General features: G+C 57.1%; 1 protein-coding gene across 6 annotated transcripts in view; it reads right to left on the reverse strand.

Annotated features, from left to right (window-relative positions):
• Positions 1-25343, reverse strand: part of HDAC4 (histone deacetylase 4) — a 289199-nt gene that overhangs the window by 98785 nt on the left and 165071 nt on the right. For all 6 annotated transcript variants that reach the window (XM_043878233.1, XM_043878235.1, XM_043878234.1 and 3 more), the window contains one exon: positions 8301-8545. In XM_043878233.1, coding sequence (XP_043734168.1) covers positions 8301-8545 — 245 coding nt within the window. The remainder of the gene's footprint in view (positions 1-8300; positions 8546-25343) is intronic.

Genomic DNA, 25343 nt, shown 5'->3' on the forward strand with positions numbered 1-25343 from the left:
AAATGAGGCACAGGCAGAAATCTGCTGAATCTGGTCTCACAATATTTACGTTTCAGCCAGAACCCAGAAAAGGAAAGTGAGATCTTTCAATTATCATTACAAAGAGACTGGAAACAACCACCCTAGATCCCAGTGATTAAAATTCACGGGACAACACAACTCGCAGAAAACAACTGTTGCGCAGTTTTAATAAGGAGCATTAAGAAACCACGCCTTTGGCATCCCCAGCATCATGGCGTGAAGGAGAAGGGGGTGACAGAGGATGAGATGGCATCACCGACTTGATGGACACGAACTTGGGCAAGGTCCGGGAGATGGTGAGGGACAGGTAGGCCTGGCGTGCTGTAGTCTGTGGGGTCGCAGAAAGTCGGACACGACTGGGCGACTGAACACAAGGGTCCAGCACGTTTCCTGCCCCTAAGCTCTCATGCCCACACAGGAGGGATGCGCTCAGCCCAGGCCCCAGGGGAAAGCGGCGGCCACTGGCAGCTGCCCAGGCACCCACCTGCTCCAGGCCAAGGGCGGCTGGAGGCTCACTTGGCCCGTCTCAGCAGGGCTCCTGGCCGCAGGTGGTGGGCACCGCCTGTTTCTGTCGTCTGCCTCCTCTGCTGACGGCTCAGCCTGGGGAGACCCACAGCCGCACACAGGACAGCCTGGGCCGGCGGGGCCAGGACCGGAGAGCCAGGCCGGGCTCCGTGGGAGCTGAGCCGTCCCCCAGGGCTAGGTCCACCAGGGGCCCGGGCCACGCCCGAGCTGAGCAAGTGGGCCGGCGCGGGGCCTTCCCAGCTCCTCTAAGCCACTCGCGGGACTGTCTCCTGGGGAGGCTCTACCTCAACACGCAGCGGGGGCACCAAGCGTGCAGGCGGGGAGCTATCCGAGGCCTCTCACCCCCGCCTCCGGCCAACACGGTGGCTGCTCTCGCCACCCACGTCCTGTGTCACTGTGAAAATAAACACACGGATTTCAGGTGGGCCCTCACCGCAGAACGCACGGCACTATCACAGCCTGGCGTGGCCAGGGCAGAGCGGGGGTCACCCTGGGGGCACGGGGCTGCCACGGTGAAGCCCACGTCCACCCGGGGCCGGACCCGGAAGCTCTGTGCACTGAGCCCCCGCAGGCGGCGGTCACGGAGCTTTTCCAAGGTGGTCAAGGAGCTTCTAAGGCTCCGGTGGCCTGCTTTCGGGGAGAAGTCCAGGGCAGACCAGTGAGCCCTGGGGGCCAGAGCACCAGTTTGATGGAGGGGCCTCCTCTGGGTTGCTCATCTCCGAGCTCACAGGCGACTTGGCCACAGTGATCAGGGCCAACGTGAGACTAAAATATTCTTGCCTACAGGGTTCTCCAAAATGGAACCATGTCCATCTTTATCGCCCTGGATTTACTGACTCAAATCAAACAGATATCCTCATTTCAGTTAAGTTCAAAATCACCCTCCCGTCCAGCCTCATGGAGCACAGCAGCAGTAATCAAGAGGTCCCAGGGACGTGTCACTCAGGTTCCCCCCCAAATCGGACACTCAAATGCCACAAAGACAAAGGGTTAGCGATCAGCAGGCGGGTCAGAGAGATGAAGGCCCATGTCACAGACGCCAGGCGCCCCGGACGCCCCGGACAGAGCTCCACTGTGAGCGGTGGCGGGGGGGGGCGGTGAGAGTGGTCCAGAGGGAGCCCGGCTGCCCCCACCACCCCCTCTCCACACCTGGGACACATCTCTTCCTCTCAGGTGGGCGCCCTGGAAACTGCGTCTCCTGGAGACCAGCGGAGGGGCCCTTTCCCCTGCAGGGCACCCTGACCCCTCCTCCCGGCGGGGTTCACCACCACCTGGACACACTTCCCGGGACGGCTCGGGGCTGACGAAGACCCAGGCTGTGTCTGAGCCTGTCTCCCTCTGTCCTGTCCCTGCCACCCAGCACACAGTGGGTCTAAGCGCACCCATGAGGGTCCCGGGCCGGACCAAAGGCAGCGTATTTATGAGCGAGAGCCAGTGAGGAGGCATGAGATAGAAACCGTGGGGCAAGTCCACACGAGAGGGTTTTCTCTGCAGAACAAACTACAGCTGCCACCTCTGGAAACACGCGCAGCGCTCCTCTCCGACAAGCCAGGGGCGGCACGGGGCCCAGCACGGCATGGAGCGAGCACCCACGCCCCAGGGGCGGCAGGTCAAACGCGGCCCTCCGCCGGCCCATCGCTGACTTCCTAGAAACCCGCAGTGCAGGCTTATGAGCCAGGCCTGACCGTAAGTGCGTTCACTGGGTGCCGACGGGTCCAGGAGTAACGCAGGGCTCGCAGCGGCCACGCGCCTTCCCGGGCACCAGGGCTCCGGCCGCCGAAGCGTGTCCTCCGGGCTCATTACAAGTTGCCTCAGACGACCCGGAAGCTGGGGCCCAGGCAGCACAGCTCAGCCACCCGGGGCAGGTAATAAAGACAGTAAACACCACCGCCTGCCTCCCAGGCCAGAGAAGCAGGCTCCTTTCAATTTTATCCACTTCCCTGCAAGGGAAAGAGTCACGTGCTCACTAAACGGCTCCTAAAGCTCTCCTGTCAGGGAGACAGTATCAACTACACACACCCCCAAGCTCATCCTCACTAGTGAAAAAGGACGTGCAAATAAAGAGTGGAAAGCGCTTTCATTTTTCACTTGTTAGACAGGAGATACCCTGAGACCTGGGGAGAGAAGAGCCAGGCTGGGCACAACCTCGCAGAGAGCAGGCACACTCCTGGACGGAGACCCAGTGAGGCCACTAAAACGTGTAACATGCACACCGTTGCGTATCTTTCATAGGAAGGGGTTTATTCCGAGAAAATCTGCCTAGTGGACAGTGCCGGCAGTCTGGGCTACAAGTAGGAACCGCAGAAGACAAGCCCCATCTCCCAGGATCGCACCTGCCAGACCAACGCGTCAGGACGGGTCTCCACCCTGCAGTGTAGGCAGGGAGGGGAGGCTGCAGTGTAGACGGGGAGGCTGCAGCGCTGGGGTCACGGGGTTCAGCCTCAGCTCCGTGGTGTCACCCACACCGGGCGTGTGCGGCCTCTACCAGCTCCTGACAGCATCCCCAGGCTCCTGTCCGTCCACAGCCAGTGATCCCATGGGGTCCTGGGGCCGGCAGGACAGAACCACCTATCACCCTCCTGGAAGCACACTCTGAAGACTCCTGTCTCCTCTCTACGCTGGAGCCACAGTCATCGAAAAAAATCCACAAGTAACGACTAGAGACTGAGGAAGGCAACGGCTGGGCTGGAAGCTCTATTAGCAAGTGGAGCAAAGGCTGCTGAGACTGCCGACGAGAACCCAGAGGGCGACTCCCGGGTCCGCACCTGCCGAGCTGCGGACGGAGTCGAGGTGGGCTCTGCCTCCAAAGATGGGGGCCCCTGGGCCCCTGGGAGGCCAGGTAAAGAACCCAGCAGAGCAGGGAGGGCCGCTTCTGCTTGTTCTCACCGCGCTACGTCTCCACTGGGGACAGGAGATAGAGGGATTCCCTTGATAACATGTTTAGAAAATTTAAAATGACACATTAAAGCGGCAAACCTAGGTAACGCTGAGTGGGGTGATCCGCTCAGGGATCCCAGTTGATAAGGCTGTTACGGATTTTCTGGACATAAACACCCACGGACACCACACTCATGGCTCCCTCGACCCCAGGCCCCAGTGACCACACTCCGGGACCCCCTTCCGGGGAGGAAAGAACTAACTGTAGGACAGGACAGGGTCAGGCTCCTGAGCGGCCATGACCAGCAAGCGTCCAGAACCAGTGTGACGCTGAGTGTTGGAACTCAAGGGAGAGCATCTTAAACCGAGGTTAACAACTGCCATTATCTTTTAAAACCTCTCTCCGTGTTAGTCACTCAGTCGTGTCCGACTCCTTGTGACCCCAGGGACTGTAGCCCACCCGCCTCCTCTGTCCGTGGCATTTTCTGGGCAAGAACACTGGAGTGGGTTGCCATTTCCTTCTGCAGGGGATTTTTCTGACTCAGGGATCGAACCCGGGTCTCCCGCGTTACAGGCAGATTCTTTACCATCTGAGCCACCAGGGAAGCCCTTTTTAAAACACAGTTCCCTTTTTAATTATAAAATCCTATTCAAATTCACTGATGATTTAATGACACTAATTAGATTGTGTGCTCAAGAAATCTGTCTGACAAACACCACTGCCAAATGTCACCAACACATGATGGCTTGTGAAGAGAGCGGAAATCATCAAAACAGAGGCCGGCTGATAGGATGACGGTTACATAGTTTTAAATGGCTTCAGACGAATGATCTCTGCTATAAACAGAGAAACAATTAAAGCACAGAGAACACGTCACCTTGAGAAGGTTTCTGAACTGCGTTTCTGGGGCTCCCATCCTCTCTGCGGTCTTCTGGCCTGAAGGTCTGGGAGGCTAGGGGACCCCCAGCGGAGGAGCTCTGCCTCCAAAGATGGGGGCCCCCAGGTCACCAGGAGGCCAGGTAGGACCTGGAAGAGATGGGCTGCCCTGACCTTTCAGGCTTCTGAGGTGATATCAAGATGCAGGAGTCTGATGGCAAAAGTTCAAGAAGCCTGCTGGTGAGGAGGAGAGGAAGCCACATCACAGGGGCCAGCAGTGTGAGTGGGCGGGCCCAAGGCAGGCTTTTCAGATTGCTTTCGGGAGTCAGAGAAAACAGGAGGCTGCAGCTTCAAGGACAAAACGGACCGGGCAGCCTGCGGGGAGTGCTCACTGGTACTGAGAGGCAGTTATCTAGACTGACTTTGGTGAGGACCTAGTCCCGCAGCCACTGAGAGCTTCATCCCAGTCCTGAAAACCCAGGTGTGGCTCAGGGCCAAAGACCCCCTTGGGGCGGGGCCTCAGTGGGAAGCCCCACCCCCTCCCTCACCACTGCTGCCCCTCGTCCCCCCACACCCATCCCCCTGCACATGATGGGGCCCCGGCTACCCCGCTGGCAAGGCAGGTCCAGGCCACACCCCACAGAGCACCCCCCGGGGGCTCCGTCTCCTCCCAGCAGCAGGAGGACAGGCGCTTGGCGTCAGGGGGGCAAAGGGCATCGCGCTGGCTCTCAGGACCCTCGCTCGATCCATCCCAAACCCAACGGTGCTTATTAAAAAGCAGAGGACCACCATGGCTGGGCGGTGGCGGGGTGGGGGGGGGGCGTCTCTACGGAGACCAGTGACATCTCGATTAGGCGGGAGCGCGCACTGGCTCAGAGCTCTCTGCAGGCACAGCCGTGAGGCCTGGGCCCCCAGCAGCTCTGGAGGCTACTGTCTGCTTGCTTTGTGCGACGCCGACTTCGGCAGCTCCTGGGAGTCGGGGTGGAGAGCCGCAGTGGCACCGACAACCCTGCCGAGATCCGGGGCCTCAGGCGAAGCTGGGCAGAGGCAGAGACAGACGGTGCACAGTCACTCTGCCCAGCAGCGGTGGGCACAGCCTGGTGGTGCCTGAGGAAGCCGAGGCCGGGCCGGGCGACGTCCGGCTGCGGGCGGCGCTGGTCCCCGAGGGAAGGCTGTCTCAGGAGCACCGCGTGCCACGTGGGATCTTAACTACCCACGTCGCTGCCGCCCAGCCCCACAGCCACTGACCACGTGCGGCCGCAGTGCCTCTGGTCCACACGGAAATGGGCCCTGCGTGTCTGGTCCGCGGTGTGCGCCGAGACTCGGCACGGACACAGCCGCGTCTGTGGATCACGGGTTGAAGTGACACTTTAGAAATGCGAGGTTAAAGAAAATACCCTGAAATTACTTTTACCTTTAGCACCCAGCTCCCCAGTGGCCCCCCAAAGACTCCTGCCTCCTGGTGTCCACCCCTCGGCTGGGCCCCTCCCAGAAGGGTTGGTGTCTACGGCAGCAGAGCAACATAGCAGGGATGTCGGGGGGTCACCTTCAGGATTTGGCCAGAAGACACCGCAACCTCCTTCTTGGTCACTTGGATCCTGCAAGCCCAAGTGAGGAGGACTTGAGGCCTCCTGCTCAAATCCAGGGGGTGAGTGAGCCGGGAAGAGGGTCCTGCAGGCCCGGCCCATTGCTCAGATGAGATCTCCGCCCTGACCACGCCCGACCGCAGCTCCCGAGAGGCCCCGCGGCCCAGCCATCTGCAGGCTGCCCCTGGGTCCCCGACCCACGGGAGCTGAGCTGTCCGATAATACACGCTTGTTATTTCAAGTGGCTAAAAATCTTTTGGGTAATTTGTTACCTAACAATAAATCACTCACACAACCTGGTTTCTTTGGGTGATTTCAGGTGGCTACAGAAAACGAAAGACTACCTATGAATTTTAACGTGTACACATTTCCACTGAACAGCGCTATTCTGCAAGGTTCTAAGTGTGGTGACACGTGATCACAGACGTTGTAACTGGTCCCTCAGCCAAGGGACGTGACTTCTCTGTGCCTCACGAGTGCACGTTTCTTCCTAGAATGTTTGCTTTTAAAATTGGGATCCGAATAAATGTCTGTAGACAGTGAACAGGGCTTCCCACGTGGCCTACTGGTAAAGAACCTGCCTGCCACTGCCGGAGACGTAAGAGATTCGGGTTCCATCCCTGGGTGGGAAAGATCCCCTGGAGGAGGGCCTGGCAACCCACTCCAGCATTCTTGCCTGGAGAATCCCACGGACAGAGGACCCTGGCGGGGCTACAGTCTATAGGGTTGCAAAGAGTTAGACATGACTGAAGTGACCTAGCACACACCAAACAGTAAATACCAAAAAGAAAAAATGTTAGCTTTTTCCTTATCCCATCTAAATGAAAACAAATATTAGTGTTTTTTTTTTTTTCCAATTATAAGAAATCAGTGGGAAAAATGGAGAGAGGATGGACAAGTCCCAAGGAGAAAATAAAGACAATTCCTAAACACCTGACCCAGAGGTGACCGCTGCTAATATTCTGGCGCTTCTTTTTGCTGGTGATGCTGCTATTTAGGGACATGTGCTTGTAGCTGAAGTCCAACGACGAGAATTCTCCCCCACTCTAAGCTTCTATAGGGTGACTTTAAATGCTGTTTCCACTCTTGGCCACATCAGCCAGGATTCCTTCAACCAGCTTCCAAGTGCCGACACGCAGGTCTAAAGGGCCCAGCGAGGAACATCCCCGGGCATCCACCTCAGCCTGGCAGCAGGTCACTGGGGTGGGGCTGGGGGCAGTGGTCCTGGGTGGCAGGGTGAGGGCCAGGCGGAGCGGGCCAGCCCTGGGAGCTTGGGCATGGTCCTGGGCAGCGGGATCTCGGGCACACACAGCGGGTTGGCCTGGGGACTCAGGGTTGGTCCTGGGCGGCGGGATCGCGGGCACACACAGCGGGGTGGCCTGGGGACTTGGGGTTGGTCCTGGGCAGCGGGATCGTGGGCACACACAGCGGGTTGGCCTGGGGGCTCGGGGTTGGTCCTGGGCAGCGGGATCGCGAGCACACACAGCGGGCTGGCCTGGGGACTCGGGGTTGGTCCTGGGCAGCGGGATCGCGAGCACACACAGCGGGCTGGCCTGGGGACTCGGGGTTGGTCCTGGGCAGCGGGATCGCGGGCACACACAGCGGGTTGGCCTGGGGGCTCGGGGTTGGTCCTGGGCAGCAGGATCGCGGGCACACACAGCGGGCTGGCCTGGGGGCTCGGGGTTGGTCCTGGGCAGCGGGATCGCGGGCACACACAGCGGGTTGGCCTGGGGGCTCGGGGTTGGTCCTGGGCAGCGGGATCGCGGGCACACACAGAGGGCTGGCCTGGGGACTCGGGGTTGGTCCTGGGCAGCGGGATCGCGGGCACACACAGCGGGCTGGCCTGGGGACTCGGGGTTGGTCCTGGGCAGCGGGATCGCGGGCACACACAGCGGGTTGGCCTGGGGGCTCGGGGTTGGTCCTGGGCAGCGGGATCGCGGGCACACACAGCGGGCTGGCCTGGGGACTCGGGGTTGGTCCTGGGCAGCGGGATCGCGGGCACACACAGAGGGCTGGCCTGGGGGCTCGGGGTTGGTCCTGGGCAGCGGGATCGCGGGCACACACAGCGGGCTGGCCTGGGGGCTCGGGGTTGGTCCTGGGCAGCGGGATCGCGGGCACACACAGTGGGCTGGCCTGGGGACTCGGGGTTGGTCCTGGGCAGCGGGATTGCGGGCACACACAGTGGGCCAGCCCTGGGGACTCAGGGCTCGGGGTTTGGTACTGGGCGGCAGGGTCACAGGCACGGACAGTGGGCCGGCCTGGGGGCTTGGGGATGGTCCTGGGTGGCGGGATCCTGGGGTGCACAGAGTGGGCCGGCCCGGGAGCCGTGGGCGGGACCTGGGGTGCACAGCGGGCTGGTCGGGCAGGACCTGGGGCACACGCGGGCCGCCTGGCGCCCGAGGCTGGACACTGACCTTGATGTGTTCGTGCAGCTGGGCCTCGTGCTGCCGGGACAGCTGCTCGTGCTGCCGCTGGAACTCGGCGATGAGGATCTGCCTCTGCAGCTGCTGCTTCTGCTTGAGCGCCAGGAGCTCCTGCTGCAGCTGCTGCTCGCGGAGGCCCGGCTCCGCCACGGGCAGCGGAAACTGGTGGTCCAGGCGCAGGTCCATGGGCACCCCCGGGGGGGCCACCGGCAGAGGCAGGGCCGAGGCCACGTCCACTGTGGAGAGAGCACAGCGCAGAGGTGCCGGTGACCGAGGGGCCCTCAGGCCCGGCCCGCCCGCCCGCCCTGCCCAGGAGCCCACGCCAGCATCAGAGGGACGCCACGCCAGCATCAGAGGGACGCCCATGCCGCCATCAGGGGGACGCCCACGCTGCCATCAGGGGGATGCCCACGCCAGCATCACAGGGACGCCCACGCCACGATCACGGGGACGCCCACACCGCCATCAGGGGGATGCCCACGCCAGCATCACAGGGACACCCATGCCGCCATCAGGGGGACGCCCACGCTGCCATCAGGGGGATGCCCACGCCAGCATCACAGGGACGCCCACGCCACGATCACGGGGACGCCCACGCCGCCATCAGGGGGATGCCCACGCCAGCATCACAGGGACGCCCACGCCACGATCACGGGGATGCCCATGCCGCCATCAGGGGAATGCCCACGCCAGCATCACAGGGACGCCCACGCCATGATCACGGGGATGCCCACGCCGCCATCAGGGGGACGCCCACGCCGCCATCAGGGGGATGCCCACGCCAGCATCACAGGGACGCCCACGCCACGATCACGGGGACGCCCACGCCGCCATCAGGGGGATGCCCACGCCACCATCAGGGGGACGCCCACGCCAGCATCACGGGGATGCCCACGCCGCCATCACAGGGACGCCCATGCAATGAGACTCACTGCTCACTTCAGATGCCTCCTCCCCATTCCTGCTCAACAGGCTCAAAAGGCAGGACTCGGGGGCCATCCCCCCTCTTCCTCCAAGAGGCCCACCCCTCAGGCAGGAGCCAGCAGGAGGCTGGACTGGGACGCACACGCGCTCGGGCCCGCCTCCCTCTGCCCCACCCTGCACTAAGGGGCCCTGCTCGCTCAGGCGACCTGGGTGCCGGCCCGATGGTCTTTTCTGATGTCATTTTAGAAAGTCGACACAGAGAGACAGCAGGAAAAAGGCTCTGAAGAGCCCTGGATACCCACAAGCAGAGGGGTGAGCGGCCCACGCTTTTCTCCTTCGCAAGAAGGTGCAGGAGAGCTGTGTGCAGGGCCCACAGAAGAGCGTGCGCCACTGAAGTGGTCCAGACAGGCGCTGGATGCGCAGCGCGTTTCTGCGGCGACGGCGCGCCCTCTGGGAGACAGCTAGTGCAAGGCTCCCCCCGATCGCCCACTCGGCTCACTCCGCAGGGTGACCGCTTCTGCACTTTGCTAAGAAACAAACTGCCTTCACTGCACGGAGGTGCGGCCCAGGAACAGCCACGAGTTGGCTCTGATTAGAAACGGAAGCAGAATCGATCTAAACGCTTGTAGATCAACGCCAAATTAAAAGCGAGAAGGAGGAGGCAGAAACCAGGTCTCCAATGACGGCTCTCACAAAATACCCGCGAGTGGGCGCTCCTCTCAGGACGGGATTATATCAGAAAAGCCGGGCCACTGGCTTTGGGCCTCCGACTTCCCAGAGAGGCTCCGGGGCCGCCTTCCTGAGGGTGAGCATCCTGGGCTCCGTCAGAGCCCCCCTGACCCCCAGAAATGGAGACAGCCCAGCAGAGGCCCCAGGATCCCGCCCCAACCAGAAAGCCCGCTCACAACCTGCTCAGCCACAGACAGACAGGGGGGCCGGAGGCTGGGCCTCTCCTCTGGAGGCTCAGAGCTCTGGGGAAGACCCAGCTCAGCAGACAGGGCCCCCCGGGCCAGGTCTCCCCTCCGGAGTCATCGCCACCCAGGAGGGGGCCTCGTCGCAGCACCTCTGCCCAGGCCCTCTGCAGACAGGCCTTGTGACGCCCTGGACCTGGTCCCAGGGTCTCCCCGGGTGAGACTGGACCACCCGGAGGCCTGACGTAACCCAGTGCCTCTGGAAGTGCCCTCCGGCCCTGACTCCCTGCCACTGGGGCAAACGAGGGGCTTACAAAAGGCGGGCAGTATGGCCATTTCAATTCTCTGTGCCTATTTTCTTAAGCTAAAATCCCGCTTCTTGATAAGTGGAGCGTCAGCAACACTGCAGGCCACTCCCACCTATGTTCCAGTGGATTTTGTAAAAAAAATGACCCAGGAGCGGAACCAGCCGTTGGGACGGCACATTTCAGTGGTCACCACCCAGGCAGGCCCCGGCCGGCCGTCCTGCTGACGAGCCAAGTGAGGGGGGGCGGCCTGGCTCTGGCTCAGTCTTAGGTTCTAAGCCCGAGCCCACGCCCAGGGCCCTGGTGTCCTGGACAGACATGCGGTCTCATACCTGCAGGCTCGCTCACCTGGGCGGGGCGTGGGCGCTGCCTGGGTCAGAGCCAGGGCCTGGCTCTGGGCTGAAGTCGCCACCTCCCTCCCCCCATCCTCAGAAATAAGCCTGGATTCCACCTGAGGCCCCCGGAGCCTGGGGCAGGTTGCATGCAAACGCCTGGGACCTGGCCACAGAAAATGGAGGAAAATCCTCAATATTCAATCATTTTTCAGAAAACATCTAATTCTCCACTCTCTGAAGTCCTAACAAGCCCCGGGTAAATACCAGCTGACAGTTTCTCTTTGATTTTTCCCAAAATCAGTGAGGTGCAAACCCCAACGTTTTAAATGTATTAATTTTTTTCTAGTTGGGTGTCAGGCTTGATGTGTGAAGGGGTTTTTATTTGATATTTATGGGCCAAAAACTGACACAAGTAACTGTTGCCATGAACAGGCCCAGGCAACAGTGGTGCCCATCCCACCCTCACCACACACAGCTGGGAGAGACTGGGCTTTATTGACTTCCTTTATTTTCTTCCCTTGATCATTTTTATTATGAAACATAGCAGGATGGAAAAACTGTGTAAACAACACTGGTTTAATAAAACCTCAGTATTTTCCTCCATTTGCTTCAGACTCTATTTTAAGGAATAGAATATTACTGACGACAGGGAGTGGGGTTCAGGAAAGGGACTCAGAGGAAAGAGAAAGTCTTAAAGGAAACTCAGCTTTCTTTTCTCCCAGGGGCGGGGAAGGGCTGCATATTTTCCTGCTTTCACTAATGATGGTGCTGAATGTTGCCTGGAAAACATTATTACTGTGTATGACGGCAGGTTTTCTGGCTCTTCTTTCTGCTTCCCTGGAAGAGGCTGGAAAGCTTTTCTTCATTAACCGGTTAACCCGTCTGGTTCCTAAATGGATTAACAGGTGAGTTACTTAGCAGATCCCCTCAGGTTAGCTGGCCTTTGCTTTGTAAAGATAAAGCTGACTTTGTCTTCCTGGGTTACAGACACACACACACACGCACAGAATCACTGACAGAGTGAGCCTGCAGCCGTTTCATTGGGCACATCTGGGCCCACGTTCACAGGTGTGGACTGGCTTGTGGCATCTCTGACATTCTTCTTATCTGGTCAGGGAGCGGTATTTTAGCTCAAGAAGCCACAGAGAACTGATGAAGTAACCACACTGCCTGCATTTTGTAAGCAGCATCACCTCAGCTGTCCTGATGGCAGGCGTGGTCAGGGGTGGCCCCCATTTAGGCGACGTGTCCAGGCGCCCTACGAGGTTACATGGGAACAAGGTCGCCCCCAAGACGCCGCAGAGCAGGCAGCCCTCCACCGTCCGTTCACTGTATCATGCTGCTGTGGATCAGTCACTCAGTCGTGTCCAACTCTGTGACCCCACGGACTGTGGCCCACCAGGCTCCTCTGTCTATGCAATTCTTCAGGAAAGAATACTGGAGTGGGTTGCCAGGCCGTCCTCCAGGGGATCCTCCCGGCCCGGGGATCACACTCGCGTTGCACTGGCAGGCGGCTCTTTACTGTCTGAGCCGCCGGGGAAGCCCTCACTGTACAAGGCCAGCCCCCGTTTCTAACTTTTCACAGGCGAGGTAGGAAGACGATCAGAAATGTCCAATAGTTAACCTCTTCAAAAACTGAACGTAAAACAACTTTGAGGGATCCGTTTCATTAACCTCAAAGATAGGACGGGCCTAACATTTCCTACGCCTGCATCCCCACACGGCAGAAAGACTCCAGGCCTCCTGCTCTGTGCTGGGTGCCGGGGACTGTTCCCAGTCCAGCCTGCGGCGGGTCTGCCGTGCACGGGGACAGGAAGGGCAGAGGGGCTGACGGACACCCTGGGGAAGGGCCCGCACGGGGGCCGCAGCTCTGAGCGGGGCGGGGCGGACGAGCCAGCACCCAGGCGGCCAGTGTAAGGGGGCAGCCGGGGGGCGGAGACACGGGAGGCGCCTGGACCGCTCGCTAGGGGCACGGGGCCTGCATCCGCAGATCCTGGGGGCCCTGCACGTCCAGCTGGGGATGCCAGCGGCATGGGGAGGCTGGGCCTCATATGCAGAGGGGCTGGCATTGGGCGTGAGAGACGGGGTGCTGCCGCAGGGCGGCCGAGGGCGGAAGGGAGGACGCAGCAGGCACCCCAGCGTGCACGGGGTGGGGAGGACCGAGGTTCCCTGTGTTCACTGCACCTTTCCTCGGGTTCCCTTTGAGTCTGGAGCTGCACGGAACGTAACGACGAAACACCCCCCTTCCCGAAGTCATTCCAGACACCAGAGCCGGTGGGCCCAGGGAGGGGACAGCAAGGAGACCCCCGGGCAACGCCGTCCTGCCCGCAGTGAACAGAGGGGCGCCAGGCCAGGGGGCGGGGGTCACGGGCTGTCCTCACCATTACTGTTAGAAAGGGAGGCGAGGCCTGCTGGACTTTCCCCTTTTGAGGTTTCACATAAGACTTCATCCTCTGCTAAAGAAAGTCCAATGCAAAGAGAATGCAAAGCCAGACATCACCTCCGCCGGACACGCTGTGCCCAGCGTCTGCCACTTCGGCACCTCGGGAGACAGCGCTGCAGACAGACACGCACGCCACCCCTGGGGTGGGCGTGGGGCTGGGGACTCAGGCCAGGCGCTTCTCCCCACCGTGAGCTCAGCCCCGGGAAGCCAGGTGGGCCCCCCAGGCAGCCACAGCCCCAGCTGTGGGGTCGGACCCACAGTCCCCATTCATTTCGCCGCTGGAGGGTGCGTCAGACATGCCCGCGACTATTTCTGTATCAAAAACTCGCCGAAATGCCACGAGTTCCCAACAGAAGTTGCTAGTGCTTTTGACCCAAATCGCTGGAAGAAAACAATGAGACCTTCTCTCCTTAAAGAATGCGGCATCAAAACAAAAAAGTCTGTATTCTCATGAATATTTTATGGCAGAGTAGAAAATTGCTTTTATAGGTTGTGCCTTGAGAAACATATTAATACAATCAGGCTCATGACGTTAGTAAAAGCACAAAGACTATATTCAGAGTTTCAATAAGAAATGGCAAGGCTGGGCCGTGACCTATAAGTTCTCAATCAGAAATAGAAAAAAAAAAATCTGCCAGTCTCTTATTTTTTCAAAAAAATAAATGATCAGGGGGAAAAAAAGCCACAGTAATTTTCCATTACATGGGTTGGGTCTTCTGTTCACAGCACTATTTCATGTCATCATATAGACAGCAAATAAAGAGAAGGTCTATTCTTTAGAAAACAGGGCCAGAGTGTAGGCTCTGTTCAAGTAGAGAACGGCTCATTCAAATCTAGGGGAGAATAATAGATGTTTCATCCGTGTCAGCGCGAGTTCCTGTCACACTGACGTGTCTGCCTGTGTGAGGGGGGGAGGAGGAGGAGGAGGAGGAAGGACGGGGTCTAGTAGAAACACATAACCGATCTCAAAATGTTTTCAACTTTTCGACAAAACCTGTCACATACCCCGGGGGTCACACATGGTAAGGGGGCTGCTGGCACATCCCCGCCTCAGGGGCCAGAGCCTCGCTCCCCGGGCGCCCAGCCCCGTGCCGACTTTGCTCAGCACCCCTGCGTGCTGTGCTCACCACCTCCAGGACGCACCCCTAAACACGCGTCCTCTGCACTCAGCAGCTCTGGGGTGGGGGGCGAAATGCAGGCCCCCAGGGAAAGGCAGAGTCTTGGGGCCAGGCTGCTGCAGCTTCCAGGACAGCTGGCAGAAAGAGCTCCTCTGGGGCGAGGCCAAGGGCGACCCCGGGAAAACCACGAGCCACCCCCGCAGTGGGGCCAGGCCGCCCTGCCTCCTGCTGCGGCTCCAGCCGGCCGTCCTCCAGGTGCGCCCCTAGGTGCGGGGCCCAGGAGCCCCGTGGAGAAGCACGGCCTCAGGTGAGTGAGGTTGGGAGGCAGGGAGGTCCAGACGCCTGGGGGCTGCAGAGCTCCTCCACAGTGCCTCCCACACAGCCGACCCCTGAGGCCGGCCCCCGACGCTCCCAGGGACGCCCTGGGTCTCCGTTCGTACCCCTTCATTCCACTCCTCTTCCTTCTGGGCTATCCTCTCTCTGCAGGACCTCAGCCTCCTCCTGTGCCTTGGGAAGGAGGCACGCGGTTTCCTGTCCGAATGTATACTCATGTCCTCCTCCAGGGATCGTTCCCCTGGCTGCGCACAGAACTCCAGCGAGCAGCCACCTCCTCCAGGACGGTGAAGACCACGCCCCACCTCCTTGTTCCCAAGACTGTTACTGAAAAGCGAGGAGCTGCTCTGACTCTGGACGCGTGCCCTTTGCTCTCCCTCTGGAAGACCAGCTCCTGCCCGCCGCGTCCTGAGCAAGAGGCTCTGGGAGTGAGGTTCTTCCCTCGCCCACCGCGGAGCTCCACGCCGCCTGTCCAGCTTGGCAGCTCACACCCCCAGCCGTGGGGAATCTCCCCGGGTCATCGTGCGGACCATCGCCCTTTCCTCTGAGTTCCCCTTCGGGAACTTCCAGTACTTGGTGGTAAATCGGCAACAATCGCCGAGTTTCTTTCTCCTTCTCCCCCATTTTCCGTGTCTAACGCTCAATTCTATTCGAGATTCCCTAAAATGGATTTTTTAAGTTTCTCACCGAGTTTTGCATAATTTCTGCGGCTGTGTCCCTGAGGACGAATGGAGGCATGGATCCTAAGCTGCAAGCAGACAGGGGACTCAAGGCTGAGCTTCGCTGGGTGGTGCATGGAGCTGGCGTCCGTCAGGATGCTCCAGGCAACCCTGGATGGGGGCTGAGGCATCCTGAGCCGCGGGGCAGGAGGCCGGGGCGGGGGGTAGTGACCGTGCCTGCTGCCCTCCGGCCTCCACTCCACTCAGCCTGGCCCCCTCCTGCCCCGGTCCTGTCCTGGAGGCGGGACGTGGGGCTGCTTTACAAGGATGCCGAGGCGTCCACCCGCTGGGATCTTGGCTGCACCCATGGGCGGCGTGGAGTCTGGCTTTTTCTGCCCAAACTGCCAAATCTAGTGTGACCTGTGACTTCAATTTCCACCTTCCAGACAGTTGATGCCGTTTCCTTTTCTGTTCCCCATCTTGTTAAAAAAAAAATATTTATTTTTAAAATGTACCTTACAGGTTTGGCTGCACTGGGTCTTAGAGCAGCAGATCCCTTAGTGGGATCTTTGATCTTCATTGTGGCAGGTGGGATCTAGTTCCCTGACCAGAGGACCCCTGCATTGGCAGCGCGGGGTCTCAGCTGCTGGACGACCAGGGAGTCCCTCTTTCCCCCATCTTTGTGAGCTGATAACCTTTCTCTGGAATACAGATACAGATATAGATAGGTAATTTTTTAGGGAAAATTAAAAAACACACAAAGCCAACAACAATGGTATAATCAACTCCCAAGCATCTGTCAGCCAGCTCCAGCGACTGCTGCCCTGTGGCCAGCCTTTCCTTCCACACCCGCCCACTGCCCTTCCTTCTAGATTATCCTGAAGCCGGCCCGCCAGCACGGCACATCACTCATAAGGACTGTGGTATCCCTAAATAAACTCTTAAGAAAACAGTCAACCTACCAAATAAATTAACAACTCCATGATGCTATCAAATAGCCAGAAGGTATTATCACTTTTTTCATACACAATTCTCATACATATTTCTCATACTCATTGCTCATACACAAGTCTCATACACACTTCTGAGACTTTATTCAACTCAAGATTGAACCGGGGACTTCCCTGCTGGTCCTGTGGTTAAGAATCTGCCTTGCAATGCAGAGGATGCAGGTTTGATCCTGGGTCAAGAGAACTAAGATCCCACAAGGCATAGGGCAATTAAGCCCTCGAGCCACAGCTCGAGAATCTGTGCTGGAACAAAACAGGGTGCAACGAAGATCCCGTGTAGCCAAAAACAAATCAAGACTCAGCTAAAGTCCATACGCTGCAATTGGCTGATATAGCCTGTGAATTCTTTGTAATCTAAAGATCCCCCGTCTTCTCCCTCATGCCCGCACCCTCTCCAGCTGACGGGCTGAAGACTCTGGTCACCCGTCCAGTGCTGACTGTATCTGAGGTGCAGGCCCACACGACGGATTCCCTGGGAGTAGGACTGCATCTAGAGTCTGGGGGACGCAGCTCCGATTCCCAGCAGGGCCACCCCCCAGAGAGTCCGGTGTCCCCCGGGCTCCTGTGTCGCCAGCAGCTAAGGTGGTCACCGATGATGCTGTCGGGCCTGTCAACACGGCCCTTCCAGCCCCATCTGCTGGTCCCGAGGTGCTGGCCGGGTGTGACTTCCATGGTGAGAAAGGGCCCCGAGTCAACTGTCACGTTATCCCCACACACAGCTTTTAGCAGAAAGGCAGGGCCAGTGCTTGACAGTCTTTCATTTGCCAGTTTTCCACCTTACTGAGCTGGCTGCCCCAGGTCTGGCTTCGGGATCACAGGGAACCGGGCCTCTGCAGTCCTGCCCTGATGCTCACACGCGGCCTCGGGCAGCCTGCGTGATGGCGCCGGGTCACCCAGAACCCACGGGGACCCTGGGGACAGCCCTCCGTGTGGCTGTGACAGCTGTCCCAAGACGCCCTGCACTTCCTGGTCCCCAGGAGGAACCAGCGACGTCCCCAAGGACACTGGGCTGCTTCAGTGGGAAACACGGAGACCACCATCTGGGCTTTGGTTGCCACAGTTTATAATGTGTATGTCGTTACTGGAGCCTTTGTGAATTTCAGGAGTGAGTGAAATTAGATCTATGTATTCAATCTGTCATCTCACCGTGGAACTTTGGGTGCATAACTTATTAGAAATATCATCCAAAACGACTGAATAGTCATCATCAAGTTCCATTCAAAATACTGATTTATATGCAGTATCATTTTCCCCAAAGGTGCTCTTAACTGAATTACAATTACTCTATTTAATACTGTGTGTGTGTGTGTATAAAGGGGAAATGAGGTAGAGAAGTCAGAAGTGCTTTTTAATGTAAACATTTAAAAATATTCTGTAGGGAAGGTAAATAAGACAAGTGGCCCCATCTCAGCTTCTCATGTAGAGGAGTATGGCTCGCCCTGCTTTTTAGCCTCATTCAGATGTATGTACACAGGCGACGCCAAAGAAATGAGCTTATGTGAACAACTCAGCGGAATATAAATTATGCTTGAAAATGAAAATAAATAATAAACAGTATGGAGCAAGAACATACTATTATGTTTTATATTGTCTTGTTTTCAGCTGAGATCAGAATGTAAAGAAATAAACATATATAGTGGTATTTATACATGTATGTCCAGAGACCTAGGTTTGATCCCTGGGTCAGGAAGATCCCATGGAGAAGGGAATGGCACCCCACCTCAGTACTCTTGCCTGGAGAATCCCATGGAGAGAGCAGCCTGGTGGGCTTTAGTCCATGGGGCCACACAGAGTCAGACAGGGCTGAGCGACTCACACTTTATCCATGTGTTACACGGGAAGGCTTTCTGCATCTGGCCTGGGGCGGGGAGAGTGCGACCCTAAGCTGCTTTCTGCACGTGGGTGCCTTGCACACACCTGCACGTCACAGGGGAGGAGCACGCACCTTCAGGCCCTGCTCGGCCCAGGCTCTGCCTCCAGACAAGAAGGCAGTGGATTACTCTTCAAAACCAAGCAGAGACAGGCCGAAGCAGACCAAGAGCCTCAGGCCGAAGGCAGGAGGGGGCACCGGGGGCAGACACCCCAAGCCCCCAGGGCGGCCCTGAGTCACTGCGGGCCGCAGGTCTGCAGGTTGCTGGCCTGGGCTAGCTTCACGTGTAAACAGGGACCCTGCAGGACATGGATGGAGCCAACGTCATCCCCACTGGGCAGGCAGGGAAAGAAGCTCGGAGAGTCTAAGCAACTTGGCTGAGGCTACACAGCAAATGTCCCTGACAAACTCAGAACTGGACACCAACCATGGGTGACAGGATGCCCGTGGGCGACAGAGCAGGAAGAGCTGGGAGGAGGGGGCCCGCAGGGCACCGGGGCAGTGGTTCTCAGGCAGGGTGGTACAGGTCACCTGGGGTAGTGGTTCTAGGCGGGGTGGTGTTGGCAGCTTGGGGCGCTGGGAGCAGCAGAGCCCGGGGTGCCTGGGGCTCCAGCAGCGCTCAGGCGATGAGGCCCCCTGCAGCCCGAGCACGCACGCTCTGGGGCTCCAAGAGCATCCCCCCGACCAGGGCTGGCAGACCCCTAACTCCCTGCCCACGGCTCCGGCTGTGGATTCTGTCCTGACCAAAGGCTGGGTATCCCCCGGGATGGCCAGCTCGCTCTAGCACCCCGCAGGCCAGTGCTTTCCAGGGAAGAAAAACCTCTACTTTTCTTGAAGGGCTCCCAGGGGTCTGCTCCGAGAACACCTGCTCATGGCCGAGACACGGCCCCAAGGGTGCAGCCAGGCCGGGTCTGCACCACCCAACCGGTCCCGGGAAACAGGCTGACCAGCACCGCCTAGCAAACTCAGCTGCTGAGCAGAGATGCAAACAGCAAGTTCCTGATAGCTCACTTTTGCTGCTAAAAAGAACAATCCACCATTAATACCAGGTAATGTTTTAGCCCACTGTCTCTTCCCCTAAGCTGGGTTTCACCTCCACTCACTCACACCTCCTCCCCAAACCCCACATTTTCAACGTGCTTCTCCCTGGCGGAGAGTCTGAGGCCATCAGCACACCGAGGCCTGGCCACCCCTCACCCACCAGCATGAGGGCCTCTCCTGCAGCTGCCACGATCCTCCTCTTCGAGGTCCCCGCTGGGCCCGTGTGTCTGCAGACACCAGCGAGGACCCGGTCAGGGACCGCGGGGGCCAGTAGGCGGGAGGTGGGACCACTCGTGGAAAGCAGGCCCAGGGCCCCACTTCCAGGCACCAGGGCATGTGTCCAGGTAACGCTACTGAGAGAGAAGAGGCTGGGCCCCCGGCACAAGCACCTGGTCTCTCAAACGTCCAGTGTGGGGTTGCGGCTAATGTGAGTCCAAATCCCCCTGAGGACCAGCGGCCACCCAGGGGCCGTGCATGTGACCAGCGTCCACCGAGGGCCAGGACGCAGCCTCGAGCCCGGAGACCCCATGGCAGGGGCGGTGTGAACGCAGGGAGAAGACCCCAGGGAGAGCTGACCTGGCGGGAGGGGTGTCTGGGCGCGGCAGGCTGAGCTGAGCCTGTCTTGCCTCCAGAGCTGCTGAACGCCCTCCCCCTAAAGTGGGCCCAGAAGGCGACTTTACTGAGGGTGGTGAAGACCCAAGGCGAGACCAGGTGGTCAGGATGCAGGAGAGACCCCAGAAGGGCGCGAGCTGGCCCTCAGCGTCTGCACACGTGACAACTGAAGGCTGAGTCACGAACGCGCCTGGGGACAGGCGTCCAGAGCTCCCAGACTCGGGTCCCAGCACACCAGGGCCGGAGGCCCCGAGGGCACACCGTCTGTGCCGCAGAACACAGGGGCCCCGGGCTCCCCAGACACGGAGCCAAGATGGCTTCTCAACTTAAGGAAGTGAACAGGATGCGGAGACTCGCCGGCTTCACGCGCGCCGAAGGAATGAGAGTGCGTGTATTTGATGCAGACAGGGAACAGGCACCGGCTTCATCTCCTCAGGGCGGGGTGCTGATCCCGCGGCAGCTGCTGAGGCGTGTAGGTCAGGGCCCCCTCCACCCGCTTCTCTCCTTTTGTCAAAGAAAGAAAAAGGCCTTTGTAGGACGGGGGGCACGAAGGGGAGAGAATTCAGACAATGGGGCGGAATCCAGGCGATCTCACAGTTCTGCAAAAGCAGACCATCGCTTCAACGAGGCCCCCACCCCCCCCCACGCTCCCTTCTCACCCACCCCACCCGCCCCATCCCCCGGCCCCGGCCCCTGGGCACCTGCAGCCTGGCAGCCCCACCGCCAGCAGGGAGGGTGCAGCCTGTGTCTCGGGCCCGGCGGTTGGTTCCAAAGTGTGGGGCCCCCCGCAGAGAAGGTCGGAGGTCAGAGGCAGCACCTAAGACAGACGGCTGAGCATTTCCAGAACTGGTGGGAGACACGGAAGGCACAGCCAGGCAGGGACCCCAACAAAGGACAGCAATCAAGACAGTTTCCAAGTGGAACCACAGACTCGAGAGAAGAGGGTCAGCGGGCCCTGGGGACGAGTAAGCAGCCAATGAGGGGCGCGTGGGAACGGCCAGAGAACCGCGAGCCAGCTCCGAGAGCAGAGAGGAGCACCTGCGAAGCCAGGACCACGTGCTGGGGAGCGGCGGTCAAGACTGCATGCGGAGCACACGCAGACAGGGCCGCACCCGGCTGACACCACTGACCAGCCTTCGGGGGAGGAAGAGCCCACGGCGGGTCTGAGACGCGGGAGGAAAGGCGAGCGGAGAACCCGACATGCACGACAACCAGTCCACACGAACAGCAAGGAGGCGGACGGCAGCGTCTGACTTGTGGATGAAGTCACGGAGGAAACACTGGGGGCCAGTGGGGAGGCGGGAGCGTCCGAGGGCCCTGGGACCCCTGCCCCCCACAGGGGTGGAGGTGGAAGACAGAGGTTCACAGGCTAACTGTCCACACGGACCTACTGGAGACCAAGAGGCGGGCCTCAGGGCAGTGGCGGGGGGTGTGGCCAGCTCAGTAAAATGATTTTAAGGAGAAAGAAAAGATTCATGGCTGCTAAGCGCCCCCACCCACACACACAGAGCTGGTCCTCCCAATGGACGTACACAACTGCACCTAGAGTCCAGCCAGAAATAATCACAACTGACGCTGATCAAACCTCCGCGTCTAACCACCGATGGACAGGAAACTCAGGCAAGAGGTCCACTTTTAATGACAACTCAGGGAGGAAATCAAGCGAAATCTAGAACCCAGGGAGACCCTGCAGGACAGACAACCCAGTATCTTCAGCGATGCACTGCAAAGCTCAAAAAAGACAGGAGGAATCTTACAGATGAGCTGGAGACAGACCAGCCACCATGTATGAACGTTAAATGGATCCCGTGTCAAACAATGAAATAAAGAGACATGTGCTTTAAACACCAGCAGGGTGAAGGGATAAAGAAGTGAAGTGAAAGTCGCTCTGTTGTGTCCAGCTCTTTGCGACCCCATGGACAATACAGCCCAAGGAACTCTCCAGCCCAGAATACTGGACTGGTTAGCCTTTCCCTTCTCCGGGGGATCTTTCCAACCCAGGGATTGAACCCAGGTCTCCCACATTACAGGCGGACTCTCTAAACAGCTGAGCCACAAGGGAGGCCCGAGAATACTGGAGTGGGTAGCCTATCCCTTCTCCAGCGGATCTTCCCTACCCAGGAATTGAACTGGGGTCTCCTGCATCGCAGTCAATCTTTACCAACTGAGCCATCAGGGAATCCAGGAGAACCGTGAAACCGTGACAGGGGATAAAGAGGATGTGATATATAAACACAATGAAATTTCAGCCATAGGAAAGAACAAAATCCTGCCATGTATGAAAACATGGATGAACCTAAAGGGTATTATACTAAGTGAAATAAGTCAGGTAGAGAAAGGCAAATACCACATGACTTCACATATGTGAAATCTGAAAAACAAAACAACAACAAAAATGAACAAACATAATAGAAACAGACTCAAAGATAAGAACAAACTGGTGGTTGCAAGCGGGGAAGAAGGCTGGGGTGTGAGTGAAGCAGGTGAGGGAGATAAAAGATCCAAACTTGCAGATTCAAAATAAGTAAGTCATAGGGATGTAACGTCGGCCACAGGGAACACAGCCCGTAAGACGGTAGTGCAGGAAGTCCCCACACACGAACAAGTTCCGTTCCCAGAGTGTGTCCCTTAAGTCCAATTTGTTCACACATTGAGCCACGTGGGCCTGGGTACCCGACGATCACAATCAGCTGCACGGTGCTGCCCTGTTACAGCGTTATGACACTTCTCACACATAATATAGGTAAAAACAAACAAAATAAACAAGACATCTGCAACTTTACAGGACAGCGCCTTGAAAAGTACCACAGTCCAACACAACAGCTGGCACACAGGGCCTGGCACGGAACGAACAGGCAAGAAGGGTTACTGACGGGACGCGGGAGAGGAGGGGGAGATGGTATAGCTGAAGGAGCGTCAGCAACAGGAGACAGGATAAGCTGCTGTCTCACTCACGCCTGACGAGGATGGAAAATAGATTTGCATCCTTGAGAGTTCGCAACTTGAAGGTCTGTATGTAGGGGACTTATCCTATCTTTGCATGGTGACAAGTGGTAACTAGACTTATCATGATGACATTTTTTAATGTATCAGTTCAGCTCAGTCGCTCAGTCGTATCCGACTCTTTGCGATCTCATGGACTGCAGGCCTCCCTGTCCATCACCAACTCCCGGAGCTTGCTCAAACTCATGTCCATTGAGCTGGTGATGCCATCCAACCATCTCATCCTCTGTCGTCCCCAACTCCTCCTGCCCCCAATCCCTCCCAGCATCGGGATCTTTTCACATGAGTCAGCTCTTCGCATCAGGCAGCCAAAGTATTGGAGCTTCAGCTTCAGCATCAGTCCTGCCAATGAACACCCAGGACTGATCTCCCTTAGGATGGACTGGTTGGATCTCCTTGCAGTCCAAGGGACTCTCAAGAGTCTTCTCCAACACCACAGTTCAAAAGCATCAATTCTTTGGCGCTCAGCTTTCTTTATAGTCCAGCTCTCCCATCATGACCACTGGAAAAACCATAGCCTTGACTAGATGGACCTTTGTTGTCAAAGGAATGTCTCTGCTTTTCAATATGCTGTCTAGGTTGGTCATAACTTTGCTTCCAAGGAGTGTTTTTATTTCATGGCTGCAGTCACCATCTGCAGTGATTTTAGAGCACCCAAAAATAAAGTCTGCCACTGTTTCCACTGGTTCCCCATCTATTTGCCATGAAGTGATGGGACCAGATGCCATGATCTTAGTTTTCTGAATGTTGAGTTTTAAGCCAACGTATTCTCTCTCCTCTTTCACTTTCATCAAGAGGCTTTTTAGTTCTTAGTTTTTTCCCATAAGGGTGGTATCATCTGCATATCTGACATTATTGATATTTCTTCTGGCAATCTTGATTCCAACTTGTGCTTAATCCAGCCCAACATTTCTCATGATGTACTCTGCATATAAGTTGAATAAGCAGGGTGACAATATGCACTTGATGTACTCCTTTCCCAATTTGGAACCAGTCTGTTGTTCCATGTCCAGTTCTAACTGTTGCTTCCTGACCTGCATACAGGTTTCTCAGGGGGCAGGTCAGGTGGTCTGCTACTCCCGTCTCTTGAAGAATTTTCCACAGTTTGTTGTGATCCACAGTCAAAGGCTTTGGCGTAATCAATAAAGCAGAAGTAGATGTTTTTCTGGAACTCTCTTGCTTTTTCGATAATGTGACAGATCTTGGCAATTTGATCTCTGGTTTCTCTGTCTTTTCCAAATTCAGCTTGAACATCTGGAAGTTCACGGTTCACGTACTGTTGAAGCCTGGCTTGGAGAATTTTGAGCTTTACTTTACTAGAGTGTGAGATGAGTGCAATTGTGTGGTAGTTTGAGCATTCTTTGGCATTGTCTTTCTTAGGCATTGGAATGAAATCTGACCTTTTCCAGTCCTGTGGCCACTGCTGAGTTTTTCAATTTGCTGGCATATTGACTGCAGCACTTTCATAGCATCATCTTTTAGGATTTGAAATACCTCAACTGGAATTCCATCACTTCCAGTAGCTTTGTTTGTAATGATGCTTCCTAAGGCCCACTTGACTTCACATTCCAGGATGTCTGGCTCTAGGTGAGTGATCACACCATCATGGTTATCTGGGTCATGAAGACCTTTCTTTTACAGTTCTTCTGTGTATTCTTGCCACCTCTTCTTAATGCCTTCTGCTTCTGTTAGGTCCATATCATTTCTGTCCTTTATTGAGCCCATCTTTGCACAAAAAGTTCCCTTGGTAGCTCTAATTTTCTTGAAGAGATCTCTAGTCTTTCCCATTCTCTTGTTTTCCTTTGTTTCTTTGCATTGATCGCTGAGGAAGGCTTTCTTATCTCTTCTTGCTACTCTTTGGAACTCTGTATTCAAATGGGTATCTTTCCTTTTCTCCTTTGCCTTTGGCTTCTCTTTTTTTCTCAGCTATCTGTAAGGACTTGTTAGACAACCAGTTTGCCTTTTTGCATTTCTTTTTCTTGGGGAGGGTCTTTATCATTGCCTCCTGTACAATGTCAGGGACCTCTGTCCATAGTTCTTCAGGCACTCTGTCTATCAGATCTAATCCCCTGAATCTTCAGTTCAGTTGCTCAGTTGTGTCCAACTCTTTGTGACCCCATGAATTGCAGCACACCAGGCCTCCCTGTCCATCACCAACTCCCGGAGTTTACTCAAACTCATGTCCATCGAGTCGATGATGCCATCCAGCCATCTCATCTTCTGTCGTCCTCTTCTCCTCTTAATACCTTCTGCTTCTGTTAGGTCCATATCGTTTCTGTCCTTTATTGAGCCCATCTTTGCATGAAAAGTTCCCTTGGTAGCTCCAATTTTCTTGAAGAAATCTCTAGTCTTTCCCGTTGAATCTTACCTCCAAGATAATCCCTTGACACTTACCTCCAAGTATCACTTCCACTGTATAATTGTAAGGGATATGATTTAGGTCATACCTGAGTGATCTAGTGGTTTTCTC

Source organism: Cervus elaphus, chromosome 20 (assembly GCF_910594005.1).
Source record: "Cervus elaphus chromosome 20, mCerEla1.1, whole genome shotgun sequence".
NCBI lineage: Eukaryota > Metazoa > Chordata > Mammalia > Artiodactyla > Cervidae > Cervus > Cervus elaphus.